This window comes from Sorex araneus, chromosome 1 (assembly GCF_027595985.1).
Source record: "Sorex araneus isolate mSorAra2 chromosome 1, mSorAra2.pri, whole genome shotgun sequence".
Taxonomy (NCBI): domain Eukaryota; kingdom Metazoa; phylum Chordata; class Mammalia; order Eulipotyphla; family Soricidae; genus Sorex; species Sorex araneus.
The window spans coordinates 215,074,096-215,093,076 of record NC_073302.1 but is presented as its reverse complement, the minus strand read 5'-3'; the positions used below and the strand labels follow the sequence as shown (position 1 = coordinate 215,093,076).

At 32.8% G+C, this 18,981-nt stretch overlaps 1 protein-coding gene across 1 annotated transcript in view; it reads right to left on the bottom strand.

The window, feature by feature from the left end:
• Positions 1 to 18,981, bottom strand: part of LRP1B (LDL receptor related protein 1B) — a 1,943,003-nt gene that overhangs the window by 1,036,928 nt on the left and 887,094 nt on the right. The window contains exons 4-5 of the mRNA XM_055124030.1: positions 8,477 to 8,596; positions 4,885 to 5,013 (exon numbers count right to left, since the gene is read on the bottom strand). Of these exons, the coding sequence (XP_054980005.1) occupies positions 4,885 to 5,013; positions 8,477 to 8,596 (249 nt within the window). The remainder of the gene's footprint in view (positions 1 to 4,884; positions 5,014 to 8,476; positions 8,597 to 18,981) is intronic.

The following is an 18,981-nucleotide window of genomic DNA, read 5'->3' as shown; positions in this document are numbered from 1 at the left end:
ACCCATGCTAATGGAGTTAGAGGTCACAGGAAGGAACAATAACAAATTCTATTTTATTTCTTCCCCATCTTTGAAGAATAGTAGCAAAGAAAATAAGAATTAAATCAAGCATTCTCTCTATTGTTTAGAGGCATGCATGTTTCATAGGGAACTGCGTGATTTGTATTTCTTACAGGAAGAGTATTGTTGCCTACATAGCTCTGTCTCACCTCACCACATCCCTAGGACAGGGGTAAGAACAGTAAAAACTCTAATAGAATTCGAAGGTTAGCTAATGGGCTCTCTTCTCGTTTCTACAGTTGCCTTGGCAAAAAGAGACACTGTCTTAGGGCATCATTGGATGCAGTTTACATAAACATTTACCTTGCCTTATACTACTGCTGCTTCCGTGCAACCCGTGAAGCCCTCAGGTTCTGCAGAATCAAACCCAAGACCTCCAGCGGCATTCAGTGACAGGTTAGGACACCAGAACGGATTTAGACAGAAAGGATACTAGGACGGTACAATTATTTGAGGACAGATTGAACTTTTTGGGAGTAAATTCGCCAGCAATCCGTTATATAGACAACCGTGGCTCCAGCTTTCTCTGTTACCAGTGCTGTGTGAACTCACTTCCCACCGAGTACACATGTCTGTATCAAAATCAGTTATGAGACACCACTGCACTGCCTGCCACACTGCCGTCCCATTGTTCATCGATTTGCTGGAGCAGGCACCAGTAACGTCTCCATTGTTGTTACTGTTTTTGGCATATTGAATATGCCACGGGTAGCTTGCCAGGCTCTGCCGTGTGGGTGGGATACGCTCAATAGCTTGCCCGGCTCTGCAAGAGAGGTGGAGGAATCAAACCTTGCTCGGCCTCTTGCAAGGCAAAAGCCTTACCCACTGTGCTATCACTCCAGTCCCGTTGTGAGACAGTAAAAACAATTTAAATTTTTTATTTTCAATTTTAATACTTGTTAATAGAACTCAAATGTTAAGATATAGAGTACTCAAAGTTTTACTGGGTGCTTAGAGATTTTAACAATGATTTTTCAAAGCATTTTCTTCAAATGACCAATCTTAATTTAAATTTTACTATCATTTAATGAGTGTCCTTTTCAAATCAATAATATTACATCATGATGTTCATGTTCTAGTACATGTGTTCCATATAGAACTATCAAGTATGCAGTCATTTTATAATGTACAATGTATATTTCCTTCTGATATTAATTTCAATATCAAATACATGGTTTTACTAGAAGAGCTTTCAAGTTCCTTTGAACTCTGAAATGACTGATTCCCAATCTTAATAGCTAGGGTCAGTCTTTGTGGAGGTAGAAAAAAATTCTATCTGCATTACGTTAATTCATAGGAGTAAAGAGGACTTCTGCCCAATGTTAATTTCTTCTTCCATCTGCTACTGTGCCTAAATTCCCATAACCCTATTACACTTATTTCTAAAAGGTGCTCTTAAACTTACAATTTTAACTTGGATTCAGGCACAGTATTATAAGGGAGGAATAATCAAGTAACTTAGATAATTAACTTACCTAATTACTATTACCTAATAACTGTAACAATGAAAATGACAGCCCAAAGGCAAACTTTGGTGTCAATAGTTGTGAAGTGACTTTGAGAGTCTATGCAGAACAGTTTTGTCACCTTTCTAAGCAATTCCCAGTCAGTTGGCTCTGACTCTCTCTTTCTTCACAGAAATGACTGTTTCTCTTTTAGGAAACTTCATTTTTCTGTATCCCACCACCTGTGGTCTTTCAACACCCTTTTATTGGTCTATTTCTAGTTTCTGATTGTATTACTCCTACATGGTATCATTTTCATGATGAATTATACTGTATTAAATGATTTGCATTTTTATTTACAGAGGTTAAAATCATATAGCAATCAATCATCACCTAATTACTCCTTTTTATTTAACTATTTTCTGGTAGCTCTATTGCCATATTTTGTAGTAAGGAATATGTAGTGAATTTGTAATGTGCCTGCTAAGGGGCAGGCTTATGAATTGGGAGGGAAACTGAGACCTCTGGTAGAGGGAAGTATACATCATAGTGAAATTGGTATCGGGACTTTTTATGTCTGAAACAACTGTATTATGAACACTTTATAACTTTGTAAATAATGGTATTTGAATAAAAATAATGTTCAAATAAAAGCCCTCAAGATATGAAACAAATAAAGTCTAGATGTCTTGTAAATATAACTGCTTTCTTGGATCTGTCCATTTGAATCTTACTATAGTGTCCTACACTCCATTTCCAAGCCCTAGAATTCTACCTTCTCTAAGAGAGGAAGTAAGGCTCTAGATTCCAGAAAGGAGGGTAGAGTTAAAGAAAAAGACAAAAGGCTATTTTATTTTTCTAAAAGAGGAATAGGATTAAATGCATGTTTATAACTTTTGCTTAGTATCTAACAAGGTAACTCCATGGAATAATAAATTTGTTAAGGACTAATAAATAAGGTCGATGCATTAAAAATATTTATCATATACCAAAATAAATCAGTATGCTTTGGTCCATTTATTATATGCATTTAAAAACTAAAATAAAACATAGTTTTCTTTTAGAAATGTACAAGTACAAAAATCATACAATCTTTATAAGAAGTCACTATACAATAGAGATTCTGTTTGCTATATTACTAGCAAGTTGTTTCCCTAAAATTATAAGCCAGAGAAGCATTACTAAGGAATCTATTCTTCAAACTCTTTAAATCAATACAGTTATCAAGCCAATGACCTTCAGGTGAACAAAATTTGCACATCCCATAATCTGTATTAGAGTGATCAAATTTCGATGCTGGAGTTTCCCTCTCTGGTTTCATTCTTTTATTGTCAGATTCTTGCGCTTTGTAGAGAAAGAAGAAATGCTTCTTTGTATATAGTTTATCACATTATACGTTCTCTGTGTATCCACAGCAATATTGTGTGGATCAATAGAAACAGCAAAGAACAAGCCTTCTACTTATTTAGCCCATCAATATTTTAAGTTAGAACTCTCAGTGGTAAGAAAGAGAAACAGATAACCTGACTTATTTGTTCTCAAAAATTGCAAATAAAAAATAAAAAGGGTCTTATAAATCAATCCAGCAAATGAAAGAAGCCACCTTAGAAGAAAAAAAAAACATTTCTAAAATATCCAAATATATTTTATAAATAAACACTCTATCTCAGGAAAATCATTACAATTATAACATAAGGTGATACTGTGAAGGGAGATCACAATAGTAATTTGTTGCAAAAATCCAATGTTTTGTTTAATCTGCATTTGAAAAAGAGAATACCATCTTATGCTAAACTTCTCAGTGGCTACTAAAGGGAAATAATCATTGATTATCAATAATGATAATTCAAAGATGTGTAGAACATGGAACCAGATTTGGAAAGTCTTAGATGAAGCCAGAGGAAAACCATAGATATTATCTCTCTAAGTTATTCCCAAACAAATAAATCTTACAAAAATTTGCTTTATCCTATTGTTACTAACAAACTTAAGATATTAGCAAATCAAAAACATCTATAGAGTGCTTACTGAAAACTGAACACTAGAATAGAAATTATAGGCTTTATTTACAGGCAAGATAAAAGAATGTTAATATTGAAAGACAAAATATAAGCACTTTAGCATGAAGCTTCATTTAATTCATTATAACTTAAAAGTTTTTTCTTTCCTGTTTATCCCCTCCTTTACTATGCATTCTAGGAATCAGTAAGTTCTAAATTAATAACAGTTAACAAAAATTTTAGTTGTGTTATCTGCCAATTCCTATGCTATTTCGGGGAATGAGACAATCAACAAAGTAATATATATATATATATATATGTATATATATACAAGTGATCTTGTTTCAATTGTTAATAATATGAAGAAAATAAAATTGCTAGCTCATTTAGTGATGGAGAGCTGGCATACATATGAGTAAATAAAACTTCAGATTAAGTTACTGATAGATATGACGCACAGTGCTAAATATGAAAAATTATGCTAAGAAAGCAACATTCTACCTGTTGACATTTTAGCAAAAGTTTGAAGTTAAGAATGAAAATATCAGAAAAGAGATGCAGATAGAAAAAAATATACACTAGAGAGATATAAATACAAATGATGTGATTTAAGAATGAAGTTAAGCCATGTATAACTGCAATACAAGCAAAGGATAGAAAAAAATAATGGGAGATGAAATTATACTTACAGATGATACTACAACACTGGACTCAGAGATCCTGTTAAATATTCTTATTATATATTCAAGCTGAATGAGAATTTTGGGACACTTTTAGCAAAAGAATGCCATTATCTGATTTTTAGCTTAGCAGATCACTTTCATTATAATGTGGAGTATGATTTGAGAGGTAAAGCGAAATCATACAAACACAAATTAGACATCTTTTTTATAGTTTAGGACAAAGATGGGAATTTCAAAGTAATTAATCCAGTTATTTTAATAGTATTTTGCTAATTAGAGTCTACCTATAATGGGAGGAGTTTTATAAAGACCAGCAATAACCTAATATCCTGGATGTTAAGTATAAATATGTAAATTAAATGAAACTGAAAAGCTATTTCTTCAACCCAAAGTATCCTAGAGTGTTGCTTGTGAAAAAGAACTTTATAGGTGAAACAAGAGGACTGCTGAGATAGTATATCGGATAAGGTGCGTGCCTTGCATGTTGTTGACACCAGTTTGACACCCAGCACCACATAACCCTCCAAGTATTGCTAGTTGCACCATTTCTAGAAATAGCCAGTTGACTGAGAATCACCAGAAGAAGAAAACAGGCCTCTTGTACATTGCTTGGAAGAACCTTCAATCCCTACATCCCTCCCCCCAAAAGAAATGAGAAATTCTGAAATGACAAAAATATATTATATATTAACCTACCATTTTTAGCCTTGCAAGATCTGTTGTCTGGTTGCATTACATAACCCTCCACACAACTGCAAGCATATGATCCATAGGTATTTACACAGGTCTGACTGCACGTGCCATAAATAATGCATTCATCTTGATCTAAAAACAACAACAAAATACATCATTTGTTAGACATATTATGGTTGGCATGCCTTTTCTTCTTTGGGGAACATACTCTTTTAAAAGTATGTGTTCAGTCAATGTTTGTTAAATAATTACAGTTCTTTAAGCCAATATTTCTTAGTCCTTTTCCAATCAGGGTCCCCTCTATATATTGTTTCATTTCTATGCCCCCCAAACCAGATCTTACTTGTTGACTTCTAAACCTGATGAAGCCCCCTGTTTACAAAATATTTTGTCTATGGCCCTCTGGAATATTCTGGTCTTCACAGAGTTACCATTTGAGAAATACTGCCCAAATAATGGATTGCACTAGTAACAGGCTTTTTAATTGCATTATTTAAAAATGTATTTAAATGAAAGACCATAATTTATAAAGTTATTCAAAATTGTGTTTTAGCATACAGTGTTCCAGTGGAAGTTCATCACCAAACTGACTTTCCTTCACCAACATAATATGGTTTATAATGAACAGAGTAAATAAATTTCCAAGTCAAGCAATACTTCAGCCCTCATACATTCAGAAAGCAAAATTATTAAACATTTGTTGAAAAGAGAAATTTTATCTTTAGTAAGTATTATGCTAAAATTTAGGCAGTTACTTCCATTCTTTCCATTTTCTTTATTCTTTCAGCATGTTGTTTTAAGTATGGTAGGCATATTAATGATTACTAACCAAATAGGCAAATTAAAAGTCTTAACCCAATACTTGTTTAAGCAAATGAATATTCAGTAAGTCCTGTGTACCAAACACTGAGATTAGGACCATCTTCTGACTCTGGAGTTAAATGGCATTTAACTCCATTTGGAACACATGCACTTATATGGTATTAATTTTGCCTATTTCTTAGATTCTCTTAGCTGAAGCTTGAAAGAAATGTGTGCATTCATGATGCCTTGTTTCAAGTAAGAGCCTTTGGAAACAGTATCATTAATGTAGCTAAGTTTACATAGGAATAAAATTAATTAAATCTAGCATTTGATACAATATATGCCCTTATGGCATAAATAATAATTATATCTTGTTAGAGACATCTTGAATATTATCAGTTCTTGTTTTTAGCTTTCTGATATATTTGTGCTATCTAATATCCAGAAGAGCAATATGATTAATGATTAATTATATATTTTTTCTTTATCTAGAAAAAACTGCTGTAACATTGATATGACTCCACAAAATTTTCTACAAAGCAATTGGCATGCCATTACTTTTAATGATGCTTTTTTTTCTCCCTCTAATGACAGATAATTTCCAGGAAACGCAGCTTCAGGACAACCTGAGTGATGCTCATACCTGTCATCTCCGAGTGAAAATGAGCAAGAGTTCTTTTCTCACTGACCTTACAACATTATGAATATTTAATTTTTTACTAATACTCAGGAGAAGAAATTGATTATAGATGAGTTTATGGATTTAATTAAGAGATTCAGGAGAAAGAGATTCATGCTAAATGGAGTGAAAATCCTGACCCCTATAAACGTGAGGAGGATCCAATAAGCGTATGTTAGACTCCACTGTATGAATGGGAAAATGCTGTTTTGAGCTGAAAATTGCATACATATCTAGATGGACTTCTATATGTCTTGCTTTTATGATTACAAGTAGTTTAATGCTACTCAATGCTATATCGCTATATCATATATTCTTCAAGAAGTTTGAACTTTCACAAGTAATCTTCTAAATTTTGAACATTAGTTTGAATTTCGAGTCAACTTAAATACATTAATTTGGTTCTCCTACTGTCATATTATACATCCTCCAAATAAGAAATAATACTAATTAACGTTTCCAGAACATTTGAATTAAACTGCAATTCAAGTTCCTAATAGGCATTACAAGTATGAGGCTTTTTTCAAGATAAAGTTGAATTAAATTGACTTTGTAAACCTGAAATTTAGTCCCTAGTCTAAGAAATGTTGAATTCAGAAAATCACTTTATTTCACAGGATTTAACTTTTCTGACATTTATAATTAGTATTTTGAATAATATTCTCTCTGAAGATCCTTTCAGGAGTCTTTCAGGTAAAATATTAGTATTAAAGAAGATGTTTAAAGTGCAGAGCAAGAAAATAATTTCTTTAGAAATTGTTTATTAGTAGTTCTGGAAATACAGACATTTTTCAACTTTGTTATAAATTCTATGTTGTATATTTAATATAGACTTACTCTAAATTTTTAAATACTGCAGTCTGTATTATGGATGCATAATATGTCTATGCAGTTGTAATAAATGAGGAATATATATGTGTATACATACTTATATGATCAGAGTCAATAAAATACAGAAATAACCAAATTATTCAATAGAACAGAAGTGATAATTTAACACAGAATTTGTAGTAAAATATTCACAATGTTAAGAATACATAGAAATATGGGACCAGAGAGATAGGACAGGCACCAAGGAATGTTGCTTCAGCCAACCCTAATTCACCCAATCCTTAAGCTTCACCAGGTGTGGGCCTGGTTGTCCCAAGACCCTCTACATTGAACCACGTCGTACTTCATACCCAGGACTTGTGTAGAACCATATCTATGGTCATTACATTGAATCAGTTCCCTGGCTGACCAAGAATTAACCTGAACTACTGATTACGGTTTAAGAGGTTCAACAATGTATGCATGTTTATATATATATATATATATATGTACTATTTATTCTAATTCTGATTAATGCACCTTTATACTGACAATTTAACTTCCGGCAATTGACTAACAGTCCTGCAGAATAAAATAAAAAATATTGCTTCAATATAGCAGCATGAGTACAATTTTAAAAATAATGATTGTGACTAATAGCAATGATGATGATTGCATTCATCATCATTGCTATTGGGAAATGACAACTGCCAGAATTTCAAAAACAAAACATCTTACAACAGTGATTAAGAAGTACCAAAAAAATACCTTTTTAAGGAGTAATTAATAATTTTAAACTAACTTAGAATGTGCATTACATTATAGACATAAGACATATAAATTTTAAATTACTCTGTTTATCTTTTATGGTTAACCAAGATATTTATCATCTCTGACACAATTTTTTCAATATAAATAAAAATTGTTCAATATAAATGTCTACCTGTAAAAGGCAGGGTGGAAGGCTGGGGAGGTGGGGGGTCGGGGGGAGGAATACTGTGATTCTTGGTGGTGGAATATGTGCACTGGTGAAGGGATGGGGGTTCGAGCATTGTATAACTGAGACTTAAACCTGAAAGCTTTGTAACTTTCCACATGGTGATTCAATAAAAGAATAAATTAATAAAAAAAGTCTACCTGTAAAGCTTATATATGTGGTTTGGGAACAGAGAGAAATTTTAATTTGAAGAATGAACAAATGTTAATTTACATTGTGTAGGGAAGATGTAAGTGTTGAGTTACCTTATTAAATTTCTGTTAACTAAGTCTTTATTAAAAACAGAACAGCTCTGCCATGCTTACCTTTACATGTTCTTCCATCTTCTTTTACCTCATATCCATCCTCACAGTAACATTCTGTTCTATTTCTGATTATTGCACATTTATACTGACAATTCAACTTCTGGCAATTGACTAACAGTTCTGCAGAAGAAAAACAAAAATATTGCTTCAACATAACAGAATGAGTGCAATTTTAAAATAATGATTGTGAATAATTGTACATAACCCTAATAGCTTTGATTGGTTTTCCAAAGTTCTATCAGGTTAAAAAACAAAACAAAACTCTATTTCTTCTAAGAAATGGTGACTTTCATTTGTTTGAAGAATTGTTAATAAAATTTCAGATCAATCTGTATATTCTTTCACTTCTGAGCCTATTATATATATTGAAAGTCACAAATCCTTTAAAATTCAGGTAAGTTAAATTATTTTAAAAGGAAAAATGTCAACTTACTGGTTGATTTCACCATTTGTGCCTTTCCTATCTGACAGATCAATTGATTTTCTATCTTTTGAGGGTTTGTTTTGATTTATCAATCCATATGTAACCTTCACAGAAATCAATGTGAATATGTTCAATTTCAGTAATTTATGTTTTATTGGTATCAAAATATTAGACAAATACTGGACATAATATATTGCATTCTGAGTTCTTTGAGAGCAAATATATCATTGAAACATAAGTTAGCAAATCCTCCAGGAAAATTAAGATCCAATGTAATAAATGAATGAAACAGAGAAGTGACAGTACCATGTTCATTGCTCATAACATTTCTAACAAGAATCCTACTTATTGAAGTAGAATACAAATATATGCACACACATATATGAATAACATGCCACTGAATTCTAAAAAGTAAAATTATTAATGATCATTCAAAATCTTCTTTTCCTGTGAAGAAAGATAAGTTTTTATGTTAAACAATTAAAAGTACATTGATAGTTGCCAAAAATTGAGTTGGAGCTTCAGAAAAATTGCAAAGCACAATGAAATAATATAAAAATTCCAGTGTGGGGAAAGAACCATTGTATTGCTTCATCTATAGTATATCCTTAGTCTAATTATGTTTCTATTCTTTGGCACAAATATTGGAAGTAGTTCTCTTTTGAAAACTACAAAACTCCTTTATAAGGCTCATTCAAATATGACAAATTATTTTTTCCTAAGAAAATTGAAAAAAGTCCAAATGTCCATAGATTTACAATTTCTATCTACCTGCTGCTACATTTTCTCTTTGGAACAGGACTTCCAAGCAGGAACCAGAGGCTCAAACCTGTAACTGCCTAGTATTGCTCTTGGCCACCAGCGGTGTTCCAAGGCTGCACTTAGCAATGACTGGCTGAAACCGAGTGGCTATATATGAGGCAAATGCTTTAAATCTTTTTACTAAGCAGCTGATCTATTTCTTCATATCACATCCACCTTGCTTTAAAAACCGGCTCATCGTCAAAGCTCTACCCCATTTCCTGGGCCAGTTATTCAGTCCTCTTACTACGCAAGGATATCACTTATTATGTTCTCTTCTTTCTTTCAATATATTCTATTTTCATATTAGTTTATTCTGGCACTGCTGCGTTTTTGTTTTATAGGCCACAGCCAGCATTGTTCAGGGCTTACTTGTAGCTCACCACTCAAAGATCATTTCTGGCAGTGCTCGAGGGAGCATCAGTGTCAGGAATCAAACCTAGGTTGACTTCAATGCAAGATGATTCTCATACCCATTGTACTGCCTCTTTGGTTCCATTGCTGTATCATACTGTCAAATATGTTCTACTGGAATCATGCCCACTAACTTTTACTTTGAATATATACTTTTTCATTGTTGACTAAATTCATCGAAGACATGGCTCACAATGACTTACGTATTTACAAAAATCCTTCACAGAAGTGATTGATGAGCCCTGCAATTAAGGGCTCATAAATTTCAACACCAAAATGATTCACTGTTTCCTCCAATTAAAATACAGGTATTGTCTTTACTTTCGGTGTTAGAAACCATCATTTATTTCCTCTGTTTCTTTCTATATAATATATAACATATTTTTCTCTTGACATAACTAAATGTTTCTTTAATTTTCATTTTTTAGATGTTGAAATGCCCCAGAGCAGAAATCATGGTCATTTTATTGTCTGTCATTATACCACAGTGAATTTGTCAAGAATCATCTTTTACTTGATTCAACAAATAGTTGAAGAGCTAGTTCTGACCGCTTCAACTTCTAATACTCTCTCCCATAGTGTTCATAAACAGGTTTAATCTAATTAATTTTTCCAAGAAGTTCCTAAAAAGTATCTTTTTTGACATTAATTCAACTTAACAATATCTGACTTATAAGATGTATTTTGTTTAGAGGCTAATTATGTACTTATAAAAAGTTTATATTTATATAATGGGAAAATAATAATAAGTTGCTTTATAAAATCAGTATTTTGGTCTACAAAACAAATTATTAATACAAACTATCCAATAAATGATTATTTTAAAATCTTGGCATTTTTGTTCTTCATTACCATTATCTCCTACTAGTATCCATAATTATATACTGTAAACCTAAACATTTAAATATGCAAATGATTTGAGATGTATAACAGCCTAAGATTTAAACATTACTATAATTTATATTTACAGAGGAAAAAATTCATAGTTGGTACCTAACCTAGGACTAGACAGAAGAACCAGAGATATAGAGGTAAACCTCCTGCCTTGCATGTGGTAATACTGTGTTTGATCCTTGGTACTGCACAGTATCCCCAAGGCGCCTCCAGGGGTTACTCCCAAATACAAAGCCAAGCAACACCCCTGAGTACTTCTGGGAGTGACCTAATACAATCCCAGCACATAATACTACACAGAAAATTTATCACTGATTTAGCATTCAAATAAATATCAGTGGGACTCCAAAACCTGTTTTTAATTAATATGTTTAAAAGAAAACCTTTGTTTTTAGTATGTAAGAGAGTTTTATTTAGAGAAACATGGGACATGAGAGCAAAGGAAGAGATACACATACATACACACACACACACACACACACACACACACAAACAAAGATAGAGAAAGACAGAGACAGAACCAGAAACAGGAACAAAGAGAGACAGAGAGACAGAAAGACAGAAGAGAGAAAGAGATCTAGAGAACACAGATTTCCTGTTTGTTTCCGGTGCACAGAAAGTAAATGAAAGAAAGATATTTTTCACCTCAAGGCAAAATGTGAGATAGGATAGTCCCATACGACAAATGCACACTGCTTGTTTTCACAGAGCAAGTTGGTTTTTCAGGTCTTTTCTCTAGCTGGTCATGCCTGGGGCTTTCTGGGTAGGTTCGAGGAGAAGCTTAGATTATTGATGTTCTTCTTCCAAACTCTGATTATGGGCATTTGATTCTCTTGAAACTACGTTTGATGGAGTCTACTCTTCTCTGTACTATGCTTCATTGTTTTGCATCTATAAAGCATATGTTCTTATTAGATTCTTTAATTCCTACATTACCTTTTATTTGATAATCATGTAATAGTCTCAAATATTTTTCTACTATCATTATTCAGTGGTTAGTAGATACATACAGGAACAGTTTTATAATTTTTATAATATGGAGCAATTTTAATGGCAAACTAATTCTAAGTAAGGAATTAATTTTCTCGTTTCTAATTCATTTTAGTTTAAAATGTTGAAAATCTAAAAAAATGTTGAAATCTAATGGTTGGGAGAGATTTATGAATATGACATTACGATATTTGAGTTGAGATATGGAAGTTTCACAGGTAAACTTGATAAGTAAAGACCAAAAGATAAACATCACCTTTGAAAAGAGTAAACCCATTTAGTATACAAATAAAATCCAGGAAAATTGTACTTGTATATATCTCTTGCAAGCAGTAATACCAACAACAAAGCTCAGATGGAAATATGTACTTAAATAAAGACTCCCAAAAGTTCTCAAAGCCTAAGCAAAATAGTATACAGCAGTAAGCATTTTTAAAACTGTTTACTTCTTAGGAAAATTTACTTGGATTTATCCTAAAACTATAGCACCAGTTTTCTCCTGTGATCAATTAAGATGTTTAAAAAACCAATATGTTAAAAAAAAAAGAGGACAGGCAAATGTAGTGACAGGACACAAAGAAAAAATGTATAGTTTCCCATGGGAAATACTTCAATATGTTATAGGATAAGACAAATTAAGATAGGTGATTATGTTATCAATAATTACTTTAATGCAGGACTAATAATACTCCTTTAACTTGAAATACATAAAATATGGAGAGTACAATACAAGCTAAATATCCTCACTGACATAGTAGTGGTAATGGAAATAACTAAATAGATAAAATAGAATATAGTCAAAATTAATATGCAGGTCCAGACCACACTACTATGTGAGAGTTTGTTGGTTAAAAATAGCAAAGGAGCGGGGCAACTTAATTTTTGGACTGATTATACCCTATCAGGGAATTTGTATATGTAGGGAGAGAAGACGGAAAATTAAACAGTATGTGCTATGAGGTAAAATAGTAAATACTGGTCTTTCTAATGGATAATGAAGAACAAAGAAGTAACAACATAAAGAAAATTTGAAATTTAGTTTGACTGTGAAAGCAATACTAATTAGAGTAACGTTATCTATTTCAAGTACTTACCATTTATGCTTAATTGCATGCAACAGTATAATGATTATGTACATAATTAAAAGTGCATCTGACTAATTTTTTTAGAAAGCTTATTTGAGTAGAACAGAAAATGTTGTAGTTGAATCATCAGTCTTTATAGAGCTGTTGTTTATGAAACATGGTCATTGGTTCATAAATTGTTATCATTAATTTGTATCTTAGACTAAAGGAAGATGATGACTACCTCTTGATTAGAGAACAGAGACATGGAAATTAGGTATCTATATTTATCAACATTATTATAAATTTATTTCTTGGTTATCTTCTCCTCAGATTTCTCTTTGCTCTAAGGCAACCTTTAGCAGTCTGCGTGTATCAGTTCTGTTCTCAGTGGCCAGCAATGAATCCACTGTTTTTTTTAATCAAAGAACTATCAAAGAACTGCAGATATTTTTTCAGATAATTCTAATTGAAATCATGGGCAAAAGTGACCCATTCCATCCTGTGATTCCACACTGACTTACTTTCTCTTTATATAGGAATAGAGGTCACAAAACACTTGGTTGGTTGTGTGTAAAACACCAAGGATAGCGTATGCATGTATGGTTCTCATACAATTTGTCTCAGTACTAACCGGTAGTCATATACTGTTGGTTGTGGTGTAGCCATGGAGATTAGATTTTAAGATAGTCTGTTTTACTTGTAAGCCACTCCAGGACCCTGACTCCAGTCTGTAATTTTATGTTCTTTTTCTTTTATGTTTGGAGGCCACAACTGAGGGACCTTCTGTCATGCCAGGAATCCAATAGAGTTCTGCCAAATGCAAGACAAACACCTTACCCTCTGTACTATCTCTCCAGACTTTGCCAATGATTTTAACAGAACTTTTAATGTAATTTTTACTTTGTAACAAAAATAGAAATATGTCAATACGTTCTTTTTCCAATGCAAGTTAAGCATTGTAAGAAAATGGTAGCTTTGAGGCACCTAGGGGTTTATGTCATTTTTTTAACTTTTAAATATACTCAATAAATGGATAGCTTGATTTATTTTACTTAAAATTTAATGATTTAAAGGATTCTGGAGGGATTGAAAATGAATTCACCATAAGTTTTAAGTGTTTCCATTTGTTCTGAGTGTTTGGGGTATGATGATTTTAATATTTTCACTTTAAATCTATGCCTAAACTCCAATCCAGGTTTCTTAAATTTTATGTGTCACACATGTGGGTATGACAAAGTTATGTAAACCAAATTCCTTTTTTTATATTGAAGAAATAAAAATGTTGTCATTTACCAGTTGATCTATAGTTAAATTGGAGCCACATAATTTAGCTTCTGTGCAATGTAATATTTGAAAAATCTTTTTTGTCTCCTCTTGACTTTGCCCCTGACTCCGACTGCAGCACGGCTATTCCTCTTATTGTGGTTGTGGTTGTCTGTTTGGATATATTTTGTTTGGAACTCTTTGGAATCCCAGATAATGGGTCTCTAGTGGTTTTCTCAGCTTAAGAAATCCCTCAGCTATTATTTCTTCAAATACAAATTATGCCCCATTTTCTCTCTATCACTATCTGTAATCCCTTTAATATAAATGTTGTTCTTCCTGATACTGTGCCATAGAATTTTCATGTTTAACTTTTAAAATTCAGTTTATCTTTTGCCTGGCCTTTTGAGATAGCTTTGTACTTTTCTGTTTTGATATTATCAGTATGCTTTTTACTTTTTTGCATTGTGCTATTGAGCCCCTTTACTGTAATTTGTAGCTATATTCTTTAGTCTTATTATTCTTTGAACTTTTCTCATACTTTCTTGAAGTGATATCTCATTGATTACTTCATTTCATTGCCACCACAAAGGCAGTCTAAAATATTATTCAGGCAGCTTACATAGCTCCATGATATTAGGAATATTTCTTTGACTACTGTTGCTATCCATCAGTGTGGATAAGTTCCACCATCTTCCCATCAGGTCTGAAGCCCCACTAGCCCCAGATGATAATGAAACTCTATACCTTAAGGGACCTTTGGAAAGAGTTGGACTTTTCTAGTTGTGCACATACATGCCAGTGAAGCTGAGTGGACTTAGATATGATTTGTAGATCATAGGGGCTAATGCTTTAACCTAAGACAGTTGTCAATTTTTTTGAGAACTGATAATGATAATGAACACGTTGTACACCTCTGCTAATTTCTGGCATGATATGTTTGAGTCAGCCTAGGCATTGAGTATAAGCCATGAGTGGACAGAAACTGCTAAGATGCTATAGTTGTCCAACCCTTGCCAGATGCTGGGAGCTCATGCCCAAGTAAGCATTGAGAGCAGGCTGGGGCCTGAGCCACAGATGGAAGCAAAGCATGGCCCGAGGAATGATCAGAAAACAGAATCACCAAACAGCAAGAAAGTGGGAATAGGGATATTCTGTGCAACTGTCAGTGGTTTCTGTTGCAAATGCCAGGGAAACTAGCATGCCAGGTCTGAACAGATTTGAATGGTGACCAAGTTCCCCTCCCTCCCCGCCCCCGCCCCTGCCGCCTTGCAGGGTCTGTTAGTGTGGATTGGAGAATCAATGTAAAATATACCAGAGTTGCTACTGAGGTCTCTAGGATGGCTTCTGTCTGCAATTCCGACACCTGTTCATACCTTTGCTTTTTGCCTTCTGTTCTTGTGTTGTATACATTTTTTGATCTTGGGTTTGGGGTACTGGAGGTTCAGTAACTGCCCATGCAGCTCCCCAGGGTAACATTCCATGCTTTAGAAATATCCCATTTGCCACTTGTTCTGTTTTAGACTTAGGTGTTGCTCTTTAATTTGTCTCCATGTTGTGTTTCCATTTCTTGGTGAAGAAACATTGTCGAAGCGGCAGTTTGTTTTTTGCGTGGATTGCTTCGAATTTTGGTGCAGAATTGCTATGTTTGTAAACAGACTGAATGTTGATTCTCTCAGGTATATTAGTTTCTTGATTTTGTTCAAGGGAACTCTCTACTAGAGAGTTTCTAAAGAACTAGTTTTATCATTATGATTTTTGCCATCATTGTACCAATTAAACATAATCACATGCTTAGTATAACAAAATATATTCTATCAATATTTTTGCTGCCCTACATATTCTTCAAATAGTTTAGAAACCATTTTGCTCACAACATGATAGTTTTCCTTTGCATTTTGTTATTCCTTTTTGGTGTTGTATGAGATTCTTTTTTATTTTGCCACCATGTCATTAGTCATATCTTCTGGAAAATGGTTTTGTTTTATTTTGTGAATTCTCCCAAAACTTTCTCCTGAATTTACAAACTACAGAATAGATAGAGAGATACTAGACAGAAGAAATACATATTTACTTTTTATGATGGTTTCTTTTTCTATAAAATAAGAATATTTTTCTCTCAAGCAACATTTATTTACAGTTAATTTGTTACATAAGCATAGGACAATTAGCAGTCCACACAAGCAATCTTTACCAAATACTTATGTGGTTGCATAGTCTTTGGTGAGTGTTAAGCTTTTTTAGCATCATTAATATTTATGACAAATTTTCATGAACAAATATATTTCGTTAAGTAAGGATATATGAAAAAATTTGTTAAACTCCCTTAGTCTAGAATTATGAAGGTAGAAAATGATGATGATAAGTTGGCAACAAGTTACTAGCAATTAAAATTTATGAGATTTCCTCCTGTGTCAATTTTGCTTGTAAAATTATTTCTAATCTGGGAATCACTATTTGCAATTTTTGATGTATAGTCATGGGAACATCCACTTTGTAGTCAATAGTATTATGCCTTCATGATCTATAATCGAACACATTACATTTATTGAGAATTGGACTAAATAGGACAGTGGGGATGCAACTATGCTATTTTATTGATGTGATTTTTAGCTATACCTTTCCCCCTCAGAGGGAATTGGAAATTTTATAAACAATTTTGAAATACAAAGTAATTTAAGCACCTTGCATTTGTGTTACACAAATATACCTTTGAACCAAGGATTATAATCTTAATAGTGAGGAATAACTTGTTTGTACTTGGATATTGAAAAGCTGATGCAGCTACTTACCATGCCAGGCAGGCCCTTCTTGTCAGCAGGATGCAAGCCTGACATATTTAGAATAGTGATAACTTGTGTCACATCGTTCATCCTCTCACTCCTGTTTCTTTGGCCTAGTAAAATAAAGTTTAAGCTGCCTTCGAGAGATTAGGCAGCTACACAGGATTGCTAATGTGCATTTCTTCAGAATTCTTTGCGTAGTGCTGAGCTATATTCCTGGTCTCAAAATTTCAGTGTGTCTGTGAGTGTGTAAAGCATTACAACAGTTACAGTTTTAGTATTTGTCACATTTTTGTTCTTAATGTACAGTTCTCCAAGTTTTGAGATATATAAGAGCTCTATAATTGTTAAAATATTATTCCAATATTTTCTTGTAAACATCTGGAGTTTATTTCTCCACTGCCAGATTTTTGGCAATAGTATAATCTCTTTCTATTTTAGTATTTTTGCAATTCAAATAACTCCAAATACAAAAACCCCTGTGATACAATTTAATTGCAAATTTTTTCTCTGGATAAGCAATTTCAGTTTTTACATTTTTTGCAAGTAATGGAATTTTTAAAAGAAAACACTTCAATTTTGATGTTTATTTATTTTATTACATTCTTTTTTAAATAATGTCTTTTAAGTCAAATACCGCTCTGATGTCTTCTCATTGTTTTTCTGGTCCTAAAGATTTATTTTTGAATTAAATATTGAATTGAAATTGTTCTAGCAATATTTCTTGAAAACATCAAAATTTTTTCAATAAATTTTTTGTCACAGTAAAAAGCAGATTTCTAGATATTTGTGGATATATTTCATGCCCACACTTTGTTAATATACACAAGTACCCTTTCTTTCTATATTATTATATTATTTTCTTACAGCAGCTTTGGCAATCTGGTATCATAACTTTTGACTTTTTTCTTACATTTAAAAATTGTTTTAAAAACTTAAGGTCTATGTACATTTTATTGCATTTAGTTAGTTAGCTTGGGGGCTAACCCCAAAGTACTCTTGGATTGCTCCTTCTTGAGTCTACATGCTTGAGGGCATATTGGGTGGAAGGGATTGAACTCAAGTCACATGCAAGACACATGCAAGACACATGCAAGACACATGCAAGTCACATGCAAGTCACATGCAAGAGATCCCTGTACCCCTGAATTATCAATCCAGCTCCTATCAATGTACATTTTAGAATAGCTTGCATCTTAATATTTTAGAATATTTTATTAATGTATACAGAATGTTGTTGGGGTTTTAGTTTGAATTGGACTGGATCTATGGATATAGAAAATTTGAGTTCATAACACTATTTACTTCTATATCTACAAATATATATATATTTGTATCTATATCTACAAATGTATATATTTACATTTGTTTAGGTTTGAGAAAATGTTTCTTCATCACCATTTTTAGCATATAGTTAGTGCACATGTGTTCCTGAGCTTATACCTAATTACTCATAACTTAATAATAATTTGTATTAATATTAATTTTAATAATGTTAGAATTGGTATTGTTCATTTTCTGCAATTAGCATCTTGAAATACAATTGTATTTTATATATAGCATTGCATATTATCTCATTAGACTAAAATTAAAATAAATAAGGTACAAATTTCAGCAAGTAAATAAAGGCTACCATAGCAGACCTTACTAGATTTATAAATAGCACTGTCGTCCCGTTGTTCATCGATTTGTTCGAGTGGGCACCAGTAACATCCCCATCGTGAGACTTGTTATTACTGTTTTTGGCATATTAAATACGCCATGGCTAGCTTGCCAGGTTCTGCTGTGTGGGTATGATAATCTCGGGATCCTGCCAGGCTCTCTGAGAGGCATGGAGGAATCAAATCCAGGTTGGGCGCATACAAGGCA